Consider the following 17,649-nt stretch of genomic DNA (forward strand, 5'->3'; position numbering starts at 1 on the left):
GGAATAAAATTCACAATATTATGGCTTGAATAATATACAGCTCATAGTTTGGAGAGGAAACATTAAACAACGTTTTGGTCCATTAAAGATGACTGAAACATCCTCTGAAGTTTCCTCTCCAGATTGTGAATTAATTGTGAATACTGCAGTGTATAAATTTTCTATATTTTAACAGGTGGGGGACTGTCTAATATGGATAGTGGTTGGTTTGTCATTCTGGGGCATCCTTGTTGCCATTACTGGAGAATTGGCTCTTCCTGGTGGTAACTTCTTCAATCTACTGGTTCTCTATGTGGTGGCATTGGTTGCTGGTTTCATGGCCAACTTCATAGGCTTACCCCCATTGCTCGGTAGCCTTGTGGTGGGCATACTTTTCAGCAGTGTGCCAGTAATAAATGTTGTTGGACATAACATTGATACCTATTGGTCATCTGCTTTAAGGTAAGTTTTTTTTATGGTACAGAATGCCCTTAAATATATGAAACTATTAAGCCATGACTCACGAAATCATAATGACATGATTGCAAACAAACCATACCACAGGTGGGGATAGAACCCAGGGTCAGAGAGTCATAAAACTCCCGATCAGTCAGTCTGGAGTTTTATGACTCTGACTGTGAGGACTATCCCTGCCTGTGGTATGGTCGATTAACCCTTTCAGGGTCCACAGGCCCTCTCAGAGACTTGTTCTCAGGGTCCCTCAAATTTAAAAAAAAAAATTATTTTTTCTTATGAAACTATAGAGAATCTTTTCCCAATCATAATGACACCAAAAGTATGAAATTTGATGGAAAACTTATGGAATTATGCTCTCGCGAAGTTAGCAGTCTGAACGATGTTTACACATCGGCGATTTTGCCCACTTTGAGCCCTATTTTCAGCTAATTCCAATGTACTAGTCAACAAAAATCATAATTATTTCGCTAGAACTCCATTTTTTCCATCGACTGAGTACAAGAAACCACCCATTTACCAGTTTCAACTATCCAATAAAGTGGTCAGAATTTAGCAATTTTGCCAATTTCACACAAATTCAAAAGATGCCAATTTCCGAATAGAGTCCAGAATAAACAAGAAAGACATTCCTGGCACTAAAATAACAAGTTCTCTGTTCGTTAGTCACATCCCCAGGCCCCTCTTATATTTCTTTGGCTTTCCACTTTGAATTTTTATTCTTACAAAAAATAGAAGATTTACTGTTATGCAGACTACTGTATTAGTGTACAAATGGTATAAATAATATCAGCGCAATTTTGAAAGAATATTAGACTCACCAGTTGATGTGTATTGGACGCTTGGCATGATTTGTTTACTTTTGAACTTTGGTAAAAATCGAACATTTCTGCTACTTTGAGCTCAATTTCAAGGTACTATTCATTGTAAAACCAGTCAAAATCATCTCAATTTCTGTAATATGTCTTCCATTCTATAAAATGAGACCAGGAAAACTAGAATACAACAATAAATACCATACGAAAATACAGTGCAAAGTCGCTATTTTAATCCAAAAAACAATCAGTTTTTTTTCTCATTATGCAATGTGTGCTGGAGGATTTTTTTTATACTGTGCACACTGACCACATAGACCCATTCTTTCATATGTAGGCCTACCAGCTTTTTCTCACTAGATTTGAGGGCGCTAGAATTTAGGCGTACTAGTACGTCAGAAACCCTGGGGTGTAAGCCGTACTAGTACGGCCGAAACCCTGAAAGGGTTAAGCTGTTATTACGAACTTAAAAATGTATCATAAATTGTACTACCTCATGTTAATAATAGAGTAAAGTATTGAATATTTGTAATCTACCACTCTTCACCTGTCTAGATTTAAGTAGTCTTTAAGTATTAGGTTAAGTCTGCCCGAAATGCCTAGGCAAGACAGTGGCTTTCTTTGTACCAATCAAATTATGAAATGTAAGCACACATTGTAACCTTTACAAAGAAATAAAAGTTTGATTTTTTTTTGTATGTAGAGTTTTTTTTGTTATTTGCAACTCCTCATGTGAAACATTAGTAAATATTAAACTTTGCATAAATAATCATTGCATTTTGTGTGATCAAACTGAAACAAGTTTATCTTATCATACAAATAACATTGTACCTCAGCATGTGTGTAGTTATTACCTATTTGCAATAACCTTACCTAATTGTAGTTACAAGACAAGAAACCCAGCTTTTTTTTTTTTTTTTTTTTTTTTTTTTTTTTTTTTTTTTTTTTTTTTTTTTTTTTTTTTTTTTTTTGTCATTTTATCATAAAAAGTTTTTAATTTTCAGCGGTATTTGGTACATGCTATATCATGTGACCTTTAGAGACCAAGTAACTTACTGAGTCAAGGGATAATCAAGTACTTTCATTTTTCCTGTTTTCATGTAATAAATAAATAATTAATTAAGACTGTTTATCTAATGTAAGTTATTTTAACTTGGTATGATATTGTTTGTGTGTTTGTCACTGTGAATACCTTTAATTTTTATTTGAAATTTGTAATTTGAGTTTTGGTGTCTATGATTGTACAGTATATGACTGTGAGAAGCTTTGAATGACCTTTATGAATCTTATGGGTTACTTCCAGTTTTATGATTAAGTTGAATCCCCTTTAATGCATAAGCTTCCTTGAAAAGGAAAGGCCTTTATTGATTGCCTTCACTTATTTGCAAGTTTTACCCTCCCTCCCATATAGAATGAATCTTACAAGCATGTCAAAACATATTAGGAGTGGTAAAAATTAGAATTTTTTTTTAATCCTTTTTTATTATTTAATTCTACAAAGCTTCAGTTACTTCAACTAATTGCTAATATTATATTAAATTGCATACATGTACGTATTTATTTTTGCAGGAACATTGCACTTGTAATTATATTAATACGTGCTGGATTAGGACTGGACCCTGTGGCCTTAAAAAAGTTAAGCTGTACTGTAATACGCTTGGCATTCCTTCCTTGTTTAATAGAAGCCACAACGATGGGCATCGTATCTACGTTCTTCCTCGGTCTTCCATGGAGTTGGGGTTTTATGCTTGGGTAAGCTTTTTGTGCAGTTATTAATATAAATGTTCATTAATTTATTCTTTTCCTTACTTTTTGTAGTAAAACTGGATGATTTATCAAATATTTCCAAATAATTGCATGTATGCATACACTTTAGGCTACTGTATTTTTGTAACTATTTAAAATATCTTTGAAATGGAAATGGGAAGTACAATTCCTGCAGTTTAAAGGAGGGGTTTGGGATATTGGCAGTTTGGAGGGACATCTGAACTGTCGCATCTGAGCGCCTCTGCAAAGACAATGATTATCTGTGAGTGATGGTGAAAGTGTTGAATGATGAAAGTTTTTACTTTCTTTTTGGGTTTTTCTTTCTTTTTGGGTCACCCTGCCTCGGTGGGAAATGGCCGACATGTTAAAAAAAAATCTTTGAAATATTTATTTTATACATTTTAACTAGGATTCGAGGATTGTGCGCCTAGGCCACTAAAATGAAAGGGGATGTGCAAGCTTAACTACAGTATTGTCATTTATGCATGTATTGCAAAGTTTGGTACATTGCTAATGATATCAAATGCCAGCGTAGAACTGAAAGGAAACAAAAGTTGTTGATTCAGGGGAAAGTTTGTGCTTACACTGTATTTGAAGATTTATGCATGGAAGCACTGTATTTAGCAGTGTTTATGAATTTGTATTAATTCACTGTAACATGTATTTTATGAGTATTAGGAAGATATTCATAAACTTAATGAGTGGCCTGGTGAATAGTTTTAATGATGAAGACTTCAATGCCAGTGTTGATTGTTTAGAGTAGAGAGGTGATGGGAATTGCTGTCTTGTCTGGTAGGTAGAATCAGTTAGCAATCAATGGTGGTGTTCTCTCTGGGAATGGCAAAGATGCTTAATGTTTTGATTTATAAAAATTATATGATTTCCATTGGCTAAACGGGCTTTTTATAAATACTTGTTGACTCACAACCCTATTCCAAACCAACAGTGACGTATATTCCAGGTTTATTGTTGCCGCAGTATCTCCAGCAGTGGTAGTTCCAAGCTTGTTAAAGTTAAGTGAACAAGGTTATGGGGTGGACCAGGGCATCCCTACTCTGATCATTGCAGCAGCAAGCATTGATGATGTGTTGGCCATTACTGGCTTCAGTGTTTTGTTGGGATTAACATTTGCTGAAGGTTAGTTTCTGTGCCCATAAACAATATTGCAAACACCCTGTGATGTTAGGTAAGACACAAATGCAACAGTAGGTATCTTTATTTCGAAACGTTTCGCCTACACAGTAGGCTTCTTCAGTCGAGTACAGTTCTGTACTCGACTGAAGAAGCCTACTGTGTAGGCGAAACGTTTCGAAATAAAGATACCTACTGTTGCATATGTGTCTTACCTAACAACCTGTTGGTATTTTATACCATTTTAATGTTCACCCTGTGATGTATAAAAATATCCTTTAATTAAATTTACCACTAACCCACAAATTGGTGACATAACCAAGAAAGTGTTTAAATTCATCCTGGACCATTTTTAAAACCAAAATGTCATCTCAAGTTTTCCTCTTCATTTTGTGAGTGAGGAGTTAGTTGTTACAGCAGTGCAAATTATAATTTTAGTTGATGCAGTAATTATCTTGAGCATTAATGATTGTGTATAAAGCTATTTAATCATTATTTTAGGCCATCATTTTAGGCTTCATAGCCATCAAAATATATTATGTATTTTGATGGATATGAAGATATTTATTGTGACAGCTGAAAGTGCCTCACTTCTTAGACATTTAAAGCCAAGAATAAGAAAGACAAATACGTAATTGATTATGGTGGCGTAGGTATAATCTGGACATATTTTTTTTTGAGTTGGTGTGTTGTGAGTGGGAGAAGTTTGAGAAAGGCTAGACAGGTCATAATGGACAATGGGCCAGTCAGTTCTTGGTTTTTTGGGCCCTGACAATCTGTTGGATTGTGGACAAAGTGACATTTGTGAAGGGATTAAGGGAAACTGGTTAGCCAGAGGTAAAAATTAGGGCTTGCACTCGAAAGGAGAGGTGGGGACATTTGCAGTTTGGAGAGGCATCTTAACTAAAGTATTGGTGCACCTGTGCTTTAGTGATAGAGTGAATGACGTTGAAAGTGTTTCTTCTTTTTCGGGTTACCCTACCTCAGTGGGAGATGGCTGGGGCATGTCATAAGGGGCAACTAAAATGCAAGGAGCAAGGGTCTAGTAACCCCTTCTGTATAAATTACTAAATGTAAAAAAAAAAAAAAAAAAAAAAAACGGAAAACTCTCTGGAAGCGTTTCTTCTTTTTCAGTCACCCTTTCTTGGTGGAAGGTGGGCGGCGTGTTAAAAAATATTTATACATATATATATGAATAATATATGGGACGAAATCTGCAAGCGACCCTACAAGTACCTTCACATAGTATATAACATGAAATACTTGTACATAACTTGCCCTAGGATTATAACCCACCCTAGGATTATAACCCACCCTCTTAGTTGCATCATAAAACAATGTATAACAGCAGTACAAAACAGAAGTAGTTTTAATCCTTAAGTGCAGTCTGTAAAAGAATAATGTTCTTCATGCTGTTTGGCTTTCAATGCAAAAAGCAGTAAGTACTGTATGTGCATTTAAAAAGAGTTGTAGGGTTCAGACATGAACTTACACAATAAATAAAAGTTAAGTTCCAAGTGAGAATGTACTGAAGATTGATAGGCACAGAACTTTCTACAGATTTGGAAGAGAGCCATTATACTGCAGTGATGAACCATCAAAATATAGGTCCCAACAGCACAAGCCAAGCACATAATCTAAAAAAGTTTCCCACCCACAAGTAGTGTTTTTTCTCTTGCAGTGCTTAAGAAAATTTTCCAGTTTCATCAATGTTGAACACCTGTGGTATGTAATGTACATGTATGATGCACAGAATGTAGGTTAGAATGATGCATGTCAAGGCTTTATGGGAAAATGTATGAGAGGTTTTGTGCTTGGTGCATGATGCACGCCAGGTGGTGACAGACATACAAGTATTTAATCTCTTACCCTGCTTATACAAATACAAAAAGTTTGTAGTATTTACAGATATTTCCAGCAAAATAATAATGCTTCGTGTTTTCGCTTTGTCGACAAGTATGCGTATGTTGGTGGTTATGGCAAGACAAGGACAGCACATGGCTGCATCCTACTTTCATATATATCCAGTACCTTGTTTTCTCTCATAATACTAAATGAAATACTCCAGTCTCATCATTAAGTCAGCACCATCACCAATTATTCCCAGTAAAACGAAGTACACAGATGCTTGCTTAGTTAATATGTGATCTGCTTAATTACCCACAACCATTGCTTATATTTGCTATAACAAACTTGGTACAAGTACAACCAAGTAATTATAGGCAGAGCACAGTGAGTCTTGCCTGCAGACTGGAATAAATTTACAATTTTGAAGAGATCCAGAACTTTTTTTTATGTTTTTATGTACATAGGGCCATGGAATTATATCCTATCTTGGCAGTGTTTATTAGGACTACTTGAACAGAGACTTCTCTTTCCCCAGATATAGGTCCATACTAACATTTGTTTTTTTAATTTATTTCACCTAGTAGGAACATGCCTTCTAGCAAATTCTTCAGGTGTTTGATATCATTCATTTGTTTGATGCATCTTATTAAAAAATATTTGCCAAATTAATTCATTGAGGCAGTGATGGGCATCAGTTGGTTAGTGCACTTGAACCATCGAACATTTTAATGGGGTTGGTTGTGATTCCATTGTCATATTCATCAAGATAAATATAATATGAAACCCTAATATATCTTGAAGATCTGGATTGTCCCTTGTTACCTTGAAGCATAGGTTACCTCTCACCATGTTCTATTGGGCATAGTTAATTCTCTTCTGTAGGAGTTGTGGCAATTGGAATAGGTGTAGAAACCAACAGCTACATCATGGGTGACCATGTACTGGTAGTGTCATATTAATTAAGTGTCATTGTCACTGATTCATTGTTGGACTATTAGGGGGATTGTCTGAGTGTCTGTTAAATCAGAGCAATGTTAAAAAATAGCAATAAAATTCATTAAACTACTCTACTGTATTTCTAATTTACAGATATAGTGCAATAAACAATGAAAATAAAGGAGTTAAAAAACTCTACTGTATTTCTAATATACTCCTAAACACACAATTTACAGATATAGTGCAATAAACAAAGAAAATAAAGGAGTTAAAAATACAATTTAACCAGTGGATTTTGCCCATAATTTTAAAAGTCCATTATATCAAGGTTTAACCGTAGTTGAGAAGCTAATTGGGAACCAGATCAGTTCTAAACTTGCTGCAGGCCCTGCTGTTGGAGACTAGCAATTGAACCTTAATGACATAAGTACAAAAGTGGAGCTGTGCCTTGAGTTTTAATTCTGGAGAATGTATGAAGGTATTATGCCTTTATGGGTTTAAGGATTTTTACAAAGATGCTGCATACCTTAATTTAAATGGAAACAAATTAAAGCAATATTTTAAAGCTTTTTTTAAATCATAAATAATTATGTAAACTGATCTATCACATTCATTTGTTGATTTATTTTATATTTTATTGCAGGTTCTTTAATTTGGACAATACTAAAGGGTCCTGTTGAGATCCTTTTGGGGATCATATATGGCATTTTCTTTGGGTTGTTGTGTTGGTTTGTGCCTTATAAGGAAAAAAGGAATCGAGCAGTATACAAGTTTATAATCGTCTTCTGTCTTGGTGCTTTGGGTATGTTTGGGAGCCATAAGGTAATGTTTTTCATATCATTCTTTGTACATTGCATGATATCTCTTTTGCTCTGAAGTTAAAATCCTTAGTGTATTTTCAATATGTAACTGGCTACAGTACTTAGAGAGCATTGCACTTCAGTTATATGGTACTAAATCACTTGAAACTTTAATTTAAATCATTGTCTAAATTTGGATGTAATTTTCTGAATACTGTACATTATAATATTTTATTTTATTATGCTAGGCTGTAGCTTCTAGAAAATTTTTATCACATTGACCAAACTTCAGTAGATATGTTAGTAGTGATGATGGACTGAATAGCTGATGTAAAATAATATTTTGTATGTTACTTGTATTCATAAGATAAATTGGCTGTTGTGCTAGGGTTTTACAGTAGTCAGACACAACTAAAGCAGTGTAAATAAAAATAATTAAGAATAATAGGCTATCATGGCTGTACTTAGGCCACAAGATAAAACAAACCATGACCGACTAGCAGCTCAAAGTGTTAAATAAAAAGCAAATAAATTGGGTATCAAAAGTAAACTATAATAACACAATTACAGGTAAGCTAACACAATACAGTGGTACCACGAGTTACAAACTTAATTCGTTCCAGAAGGTTGTTCGAATGCCAATACCGAACGAATTTGTTCCCATAAGGAATAATGTAAATTAGATTAGTCCATTTCAGACCTCCAAAAATACACTTACATAATTGTTCGAGTTGGGAGTTGTTCGAAACTCAAGGTACCACTGCCTTAATAACTGGATATGCAAACATAGCTTGGCTGAAGTTATAAACTGTGCATACAACTCTCTTGAACCCATCACATACCCAGAAAATCTTATACAGTGGACCCCCGCATAACAATTACCTCCGAATGCGACCAATTATGTAAGTGTATTTATGTAAGTGCGTTTGTACGTGTATGTTTGGGGGTCTGAAATGGACTAAACTACTTCACAATATTTCTTATGGGAACAAATTCAGTCAGTACTGGCACCTGAACATACTTCTGGAGTGAAAAAATATCGTTAACCGGGGGTCCACTGTATATGATTAGAGTGGGCATTATTTAACTCAAAAATACATAGATAAATAAAATACAAATTTAAAAATGGCAGCTCTTGATGCTTACAGAATTACAGTGACTCACATTGCATTACATTGTTTAATCTGGGCCGCTGTCATATCTGCATGCCTCTGATGGTTAAAGTCCTTTTTCGGGTCACTCTGCCTCGGTGGAAGACAGCTAGCATGTTGAAAAAAAATCAGTTGGCAGTTTCAGAGTGATCAGATCTGATACTAAACTGCTAAATGTGTTACAGTGCTTTTATAATTTCCTCCCCTAACATAAATCAACTTCAATTACTTAGGATAGCTACAGTTAGAGTAAGAGGTAGATGGGACAAAAGGAAAATGGCATCAAGAAGTAAGAGAGAGGTGAAAGTGTATAAACTAAGGGAGGAAGAAGTTTGGGTGAGATATGAGGAACTATTGGCAGAATGGTGGGCTAGTGCAAGTATGAGTAGTGAGGGGGTTGAAGAGGGTTGGAATAGTTTTAAAAATGCAGTATTAGAATGTGGGGCAGAAGTTTGTGGCTATAGGAGGATGGGTGCAAGAGGAAAGAGGAATGATTGGTGGAATGAAGTAAAGGGTGTGATTAATGAGAAAAAGGTAGCTTATGAGAGGTTTTTACAAAGCAGAAGTGTTATAAGAAGAGCAGAGTATATAGAGAGTAAAAGAAAGGTGAAGAGTGGTGAGAGAGTGTAAAAGGAGAGCAGATAGAGTGGGAGAGGCACTGTCAAGAAATTTTGATGAGAATAAGAAAAAATTTTGGAGTGAGATAAACAAGTTAAGAAAGCCTAGGAAACAAATGGATTTGTCAGTTAAAAACAGAGTAGGGGAAATAGTAGATGGGGAGATGGTGGTATTGGGTAGATGGCGGGAATATTTTGAGGAACTTTTAAATGTCGATGAAGAAAGGGAGGCGGTAATTTCATGCACTGGCCAGGGAAGTATACCAACTTTTATGAGTGAAGAAGAGCAAGATGTGAGTGTGGGGGAGGTGCACGAGGCATTACGTAGAATGAAAGGGGGTAAAGCAGCTGGAACTGATGGGATCATGACAGAAATGTTAAAATCAGGGGGAGGAGGGGTTAAAGTGTTGGAGTAGTTGGTATTTTTGTTTAATAAATGTATGAAAAACGAGAAGGTACCTACGGATGGGCAGAGAGCATGTATAATTCCTTTATGTAAAGGGAAGGGGGATAAAAGAGATTGTAAAAATTATAGAGGAATAAGTTTACTGAGTATACCAGGAAAAGTGTATGGTAGGGTTATTATTGAAAGAATTAGAGGTAAGATAGAATGTAGGATTGCGGATGAGCAAGGAGGTTTTAGAGTGGATAGGGGATGTGTAGATGAAGTGTTTACATTGAAGCATATATGTGAACAGTATTTAGATAAAGGTAGGGAAGATTTCATTTCATTTATGGATTTAGAAAAGACATATATGCTTCTAAGCTGTTGTATTCTGAGCACCTCTGCAAAAGCAGTGATAATGTGTGAGTGTGGTGAAAGTGTTGAATGATGATGAAAGTATTTTCTTTTTGGGGATTTTCTTTCTTTTTTTGGGTCACCCTGCCTCGGTGGGAGACGACCGACTTGTTGAAAAAAAAAAAAATATGATAAGGGAGCATTGTGGCAGGTGTTGCAAGTACGTATATGGAACAGGTTGTAAGTTATTAAATGCTGTAAAGAGTTTTTATGAGGATAGTGAGGCTCAGGTTAGGTTGTGTAGAAGAGAGGGAGACTACTTCTCGTAAAAGTAGGTCTTAGACAGGGATGTGTAATGTCACCATGGTTGTTTAATATATTTATAAATGGGGTTGTAAAAGAAGTAAATGCTAGGGTGTTGGGGAGAGGGGTGGGATTAAATTATGGGGAATCAAATACAAAATGGGAATGGACACAGTTACTTTTTGTTGATGATACTGTGTTTATGGGAGATTCTAAAGAAAAGTTGCACAGGTTAGTGGATGAGCTTGGGAGAGTGTGTAAAGGTAGAAAGTTGAAAGTGAACATAGAAAAGAGTAAGGTGATGAGGGTATCAAATGATATAGATAAAGAAAAATTGGATATCAAATTGGAGAGGAGTATGGAAGAAGTGAATGTTTTCAGATATTTGGGAACTGACATGTCAGCAGATGAATTTATGAAGGATGAGGTTAACCATAGAATTGATGAAGGAAAAAAGATCAGTGGTGCATTGAAGTATATGTGGAGACAAAAAACATTATCTGTGGAGGCAAAGAAGGGAATGTATGAAAGTATAGTGGTACCAATACTCTAACATGGGTGTGAAGCTTGGGTTATAAATGCTGCAGCAAGGAGGCGATGGAGATGTCCTGTCTAAGGACAATGTGTGGTGTAAATATTATGCAGAGAATTTGGAGTGTGGAAATTAGAAGGTGTGGAGTTAATAAAAGTATTAGTCAAAGGGCTGAAGAGGGGTTGTTGAGGTGGTTTAGTCATTTAAAGAGAATGGATCAAAGTAGAATGACATGGAGAGTGTATAAATCTGTAGGGAAAGGAAGGCGGGGTAGGGGTCGTCCTCGAAAAGGTTTGAGGGAGGGGGTAAGAGGTTTTGTGGGCGAGGGGCTTGGACTTCCAGCAAGCATGCGTGAGTATGTTAGATAGGAGTGAATGGAGATGAATGGTATTTGGGACCTGACGAGCTGTTGGAGTGTGAGCAGGGTAATATTTTGTGAAGGGATTCAGGGAAACTGGTTATTTTTATATAGCCGGACTTGAGTACGTACTGGAAATGGGAAGTACAATGTCTGCACTTTAAAGGAAGGGTTTGGGATATTGGCAGTTTGGAGGGATATGTTGTACATCTTTATACGTACAGGTACCATCTGACTTACGACCGAGTTTGGTTCCGACAAACCGATCATAAGTTGAAATGGACGTAAGTCGAACCTTACTACTGAATATCAACATCACATTTTTGTAATGATTTTATTTTATTGTTTTATTTTGATATTTCACTTTTTACTTTACTTTTTATGCTGTTAATACTGTATTTTATACTGAAAGGTTTAGGATAAATACTGTGTACAACACAAACAGTTGTTTATTTCCCAGAAATTTGGCATAGAAAACACGGTCGTAAGTCGAATGGTCGTATGTTGAGCAGGTCGTAAGTCAGATGGTAGGTGTATATGCTTCTAAACTGTTGTGTTCTGGGCACCTCTGCAAAAACAGTGATCATGTATGAGTGAGGTGAAAGTGTTGAATGATGATGAAAGTATTTTCTTTTTGGGGATTTTCTTTCTTTTTGGGTCACCCTGACTCGGTGGGAGACGGCCAACTTGTTAAAAAAAAAAAAAACATACAAATACAGTAATAAAGAGTGTTACCAAAAAGTTACTAATAACCTTACAGAGCTCGCAGACTGGTGATCTTGATAGCCCAACTAATAGCTGATTACCCATTAATGATGCTTCATACATATGCAATAAACATTTAAAAAAAAATTTAAGGAAACTTGTTTTATGTAATTTGCATAATTTTTTTTCATTGGTGCCGTTTGTTATGTTCATTTATAATTACGTATGCTGTTTCTTAATGCTTTCTTCACAAGAAATGAAATTGTTTGAGAAAAAATCTAGCTAGTTTATCCTTAAAGATAAAGTATTCTAGATTTAAAATTCCAGAATTCACATACACTAATTTTATGCTAAAATTTGGGATGTGACATTAATTTTGTTTTGTATGGCAACCAGCTTGCAAGCTACTACAGGAATAAAATTGAATACTTGTATTATTCTTGTTATTTACTATCTTGTGTAGTTTGTAAAGTCTCTGAATTTTACTTTTTCAGAATTTATCTTTTCATATTAAGGTTATCATTCCAGGTTGGATTGGAAAGTTCTGGGCCAATAGCAGTATTGGCTTTTGCTTTCGTTGCTGGTTTAGGCTGGCGTAGACCAGGCAAGGAGGTAGGTGCAGGATTGGGTTTGTATATTATGTTATCTGTGCTTGCTGGAGATATACATTATGGCAGCTTGTGCAGTCCATCCTTCTTCTGTTCCTCTTACCTTTTGCCTTTCTCTTTAGTTCAATTCACATCATATCAAAACATTTTTACAATATCCATAAAAATCTTAGTAAGACATCAGTAAAGTAGCAGTTTGTGTAAGGAGTATTAGTCTTTACCAGCTTGACAAAGCTCTTGGAGAGTGAAACTTTACCACAGTATTAGTTTTGTTAATATGTATTGAGATTCATAAGAAAGAATACACAGTTCATTAAATAGAAACAGAGAGATTGGACAGGGGAAAATTCAATAAACACATTTTCAGTACAGTTTTGTGGTTTTCAATTTTAGAATTTGTGCTATCACAAAAGAAATGTAAAAACAAATTTTAAAAGCTATTACGATGTACCACATAGTAAACACATTTGCAAAATTCTCTAATATAGATATGTAATTTGTAAAGATTACTGTATACTTGCCTGATTCACACAGACATGCCCACTGCTATTTGTCACTAGTCTACATAGGTCTTCGTAGGGCTTGTGGTGACATGTCTATTTTTGTAAATAATCCAGGTCAACTAATGAGTCCCCTCTGAAATATTTGCAATATATTGCTGGGATTAAATGCTTAGTGAGCCTTCAGATACTTTTCGGTGTGAGCCAGATCTAAATAAATGCAGCCGCTTTTCTGTACCCAGGTCTTGAACACAAATTCCCTGCAAAATTTACCCACATCTAAATTCACTTATGATTAATACTCATGATGAGTAAAACACATTTGCATCACTAGAAATCTTTATTGATGATATGTTTTCCTTGCACTGCAGGCTTGATCAATTGATTGCAGGGATGAATCAATCCTGGAGACATAGCACAAATACGTATGTTGTAGGGAAATATAATAATACTGTATTGTAGCATTTACGAATGTTTTAATGCGCAAATATATTAAAGGGAAATGTAATAATAGCACTTACTTAGCCTAACAATACTGCTTCCTTAACCCATTGAACCACGAACAATCATAAAAAACATGAAAACATGGTAAAATATTGTGTATACAAATTCTTTCAACACACCGGCCATATTCCACTGAGGCGGGGTGGCCCAAAAGAAAAAACAGAAGTTTCTCCTTTTACAATTAGTAATATATACAGGAGAAAGGGTTACTAGCCCCTTGCTCCCGGCATTTTAGTTGCCTCTTATGACACACATGGCTTACGGAGGAAGAATTCTGTTCCACTTCCCCATGGAAATAAGAGGAAATAAACAAGAACAAGAACTAGAAAGAAAATAGCAGAAAACCCAGAGGGGTGTGTATATATACATGCTTGTACATGTATGTGTAGTGTGACCTAAGTGTAGGTAGAAGTAGCAAGACGTACCTGAAATCTTGCATGGTTCTTTCTTTCTTTCAACGTACCAGCCATATCCCACTGAGGTGGGGTGGCCCAAAAGGAAAAACGAAAGTTTCGCCTTTTAAATTTAGTAATATATACAGGAGAAGGGGTTGCAAGCCCCTTGCTCCCGACATTTTAGTCGCCTCTTACGACACACATGGCTTACGGAGGAAGAATTCTGTTCCACTTCCCCATGGAGATGAGAGGAAATAGACAAAAACAAGAACTAGAAAGAAAATAGAAGAAAACCCAGAGGGGTATGTATATATATATGCTTGTACATGTATGTGCAGTGTGACCTAAGTGTAAGTAGAAGTAGCAAGACGTACCTGAAATCTTGCATGGTTATGAGACAAAAAAAGACCAGCAATCCTACCATCATGTAAAACAATTACAGATTTCCGTTTTACACTCGCTTGGCAGGACAGTAGTACCTCCCTGGGCGGTTGCTGTCTACCAACCTACTACCTAGGTTATATATACAAGTTATGGTTTAATAACAAATAATGAACAAACAAAACACTGACCACTCATAAGGTTAGGCAGACAAACTCAGACGACTTGTAATGATGATGACAATGACGATGATTATGGTGATGATAGCCATGCAGTTACTGATGGCAGTTGAATGGAGGTGATTATATGGAGTGTAACTACATGGCATGATGAGTAGTATGTGGATTCTAACTTCACTGCCAACATCACTGGAGTCAGAGTTAGCAACAGGGTCAGATTCTGCCACGGGTTGAGGTTCGGTGAGGCCGTAGGGGTAGTGGCAGGCTTCCTTGTGGAGAACATTGTGATGGGCAACTGAGACTGTTTCCTCTTCGTATCTACTAACAGAGTTTTGTAGGGAATTATGCTCGTATCAATGTTGCTCATTACCTTCAAAGCCCTCAGCATCGATGGGTCTGTGTCGTAAAAAAATTGTTTGAGCCATGCAGTCATTCTCATCGCCTGCCCTAGTTTTTCAAGGGTGAGGGCTTGAGGTTGATTGGCCTCAGCAACACTTCTCTTCTTCATCCTCACCCTCTGCCTGCACAATCTCCAGCAGTTCTTTCATCATTTAGGCCCAGTGCATAGTCTTCAACCAGGTTCTCTCGCCTCACCCTCCTGCATGTCCTCGAACCCTTCACCACCAACTAGCCTTTCTAACTCCACAGTCTTCCTCACGGCTTTGTTAACCTCATCCTGAGAACCAAATCCAACAAAATCACACACACACACACACTCTGGCACTCTCTTCTCCTCCTCGGTGATGTAGGTCCTGGCAGGCATCTACTTCCAATACAGGGCTGTTTCATCCATATTCCACACCTGCTCAGGCCTGTATCCCTTCTCATCAATGATTTTTTTCAAAGTACCAGGGAATGCAGCTGCTGAAACATGATCTGCCAAACCTGATTCTCCACTCATTGTCAGGTTGTGCAGGGAGAATCAACTCTTAAATTTATCAAACCATCCTTTACTTGCTAGAAAGTCAGGATGGGTGATGGTAGGACATCCTGGTTCTGCACTGGTGCTAGCCTCATCACTAGCCAACATATCATACAAAGTCTTTCCCTTAGCATCAATTGCATTGCTGTCCATGGGATTTCCTTTTCTATTTTGGTCTGAAATCCACTCAGATAATGCTGGTTCCGTCTTAGACATCGCACTGTTTCTTACTTACGACACTTCCTTGGCTGAGGGAGGAGCAGTAGATGCTAGTGCCACCCTTATCTTCACCTCATTTTTCTTGACAGAGCACACTGTACTTTTGTTTACATTAAATAATTTTCCAATGGCAGAATTGCTCAAATAACCTGCTCTACACTTGTCTAGCAATTTCACCTTCTTCAGATTCATGACTTTCTTTGAATGCTTAGGGGTTGGCTCATCAATAGTGCTTTGCTGCTCACTTGGGGGCCATACTTGCACCACCACACAAACACACGTGTATGGTAGGACACGAACAGTAACTGGACATGACCGACGCGAACAGTAACTGGACAATGACAGAGTGAGTGGCGGGCTGCCGGTTGAGGGGATAAGAGGGAGGGTAGTAGGGTAGTACTGTTTTCTCACATTTGTTTGGTAAATATGATTGGGCGGCTGGGCATTCGTGAGTGTTCAAAGCTCGTGAAAGTGGAGGGCTAGCTGTATACCATTTAATGTATAATATGAAAATATTGTGAATACATTAAGTTTCCATCTTACATCATCCAATGGGTGCACTTTGAAATCAGTTAATTACTCACAAACATGGGCTTGCTCTTTCTAATGATAAGACTACTAATGATCATGGAAACATCACTTCTGGTGATCAATATTGTATACCTGGAGAGGGTTTTGGGGGTCAACACCCCCACAGCCCGGTCTGTGACCAGGCCTCATGATAGATTAGGCCTGATCAACCAGGCTGTTACTGTTGGCCGCATGCAACCCAATGTACAAACCGCAGCCCAGCTGGTGCCTATCCAGCGCCTTCTTGAAGACTGCCAGGGGTCTATTGATAATCCCCCTTATGTATGCTGGGAGGCAGTTGAACAGTTTTGGGCCCGTGACACTTATTGTATTGTCTCTTATCATGCTAGTGGCACCCCTGCTTTTCATTGGAGGGATGTTGCATCATCTGCCAAGCCGCACCCCTGCTTTTCATTGGAGGGATGTTGCATCGTCTGCCAAGTCGCACTCCTGCTTTTCATTGGAGGGATGCTGCATCGTCTGCCAAGTCGCACTGCTGCTTTTCATTGGAGGGATGTTGCATCATCTGCCAAGTCTTTTGCTTTCATAGGGAGTGATTTTTGTATGCAAGTTTAGTATTAATCCCTCTAGGATTTTCCAAGTGTATAAAATCATGTATCTCTCCCGCCTGCCTTCTTGGGAGTACAGGTTCAGGAACTTCAAGCGTTCCCAGTAATTGAGGTGTTTTACCGCGGTTATGTATGCTGTAAAGGTTCTCTGTACATTTTCTAGGTCAGCAATTTCACCTGCCTTGAAAAGTGCTGTTAGTGTGCAGCAATATTCTAGCCTAGATAAAACAAGCGACCTGGTCAGTCGTCAGTGTTCAGTGGTCAGTCGTCAGTGTTCAGTGGTCAGTCGTCAGTGTTCAGTGGTCAGTCGTCACGTGAGGTCACAGACCCTGAGCTGCTTTGGGGATTAGCGTGGACGGTTACAAAGCATGGCTTGCTTCTGCAGTGTTTTAAAAACTGAGTTTGGAGAGTTGAAGGAGGAGGTCTTGCTTCTCCAGGAGGAGATTAGGAGGCTGAAGGTCCACCTCAATGGGCCTGGGAGAGAGTGTGAGGTGGTTGGAGATGTGGGGAATGAGGCTTCTAGCAGTGAGGTGCAGTCTGTCTCTCACTGTGAGGAGGCTGTAGGTGGGGAGGTAGCAACGGGTACCAGCAGTGAGGTGCAGCCCAGCACCTGCTACAAGTGGCGAGTTGTTCACAGTAATGGGAGG

At 37.5% G+C, this 17,649-nt stretch overlaps 1 protein-coding gene across 6 annotated transcripts in view; it reads left to right on the forward strand.

Moving 5' to 3' along the window:
* The window catches only part of LOC128700201 (sodium/hydrogen exchanger 9B2), a 98,960-nt gene that overhangs the window by 52,638 nt on the left and 28,673 nt on the right, over positions 1-17,649 (forward strand). For all 6 annotated transcript variants that reach the window (XM_070100749.1, XM_070100750.1, XM_070100747.1 and 3 more), the window contains 5 exons: positions 176-441; positions 2,838-3,020; positions 3,997-4,172; positions 7,594-7,772; positions 12,684-12,767. In XM_070100749.1, coding sequence (XP_069956850.1) covers positions 176-441; positions 2,838-3,020; positions 3,997-4,172; positions 7,594-7,772; positions 12,684-12,767 — 888 coding nt within the window. The remainder of the gene's footprint in view (positions 1-175; positions 442-2,837; positions 3,021-3,996; positions 4,173-7,593; positions 7,773-12,683; positions 12,768-17,649) is intronic.

Source organism: Cherax quadricarinatus, chromosome 74 (genome assembly GCF_038502225.1).
Source record: "Cherax quadricarinatus isolate ZL_2023a chromosome 74, ASM3850222v1, whole genome shotgun sequence".
Classification (NCBI taxonomy): Eukaryota; Metazoa; Arthropoda; class Malacostraca; order Decapoda; family Parastacidae; genus Cherax; species Cherax quadricarinatus.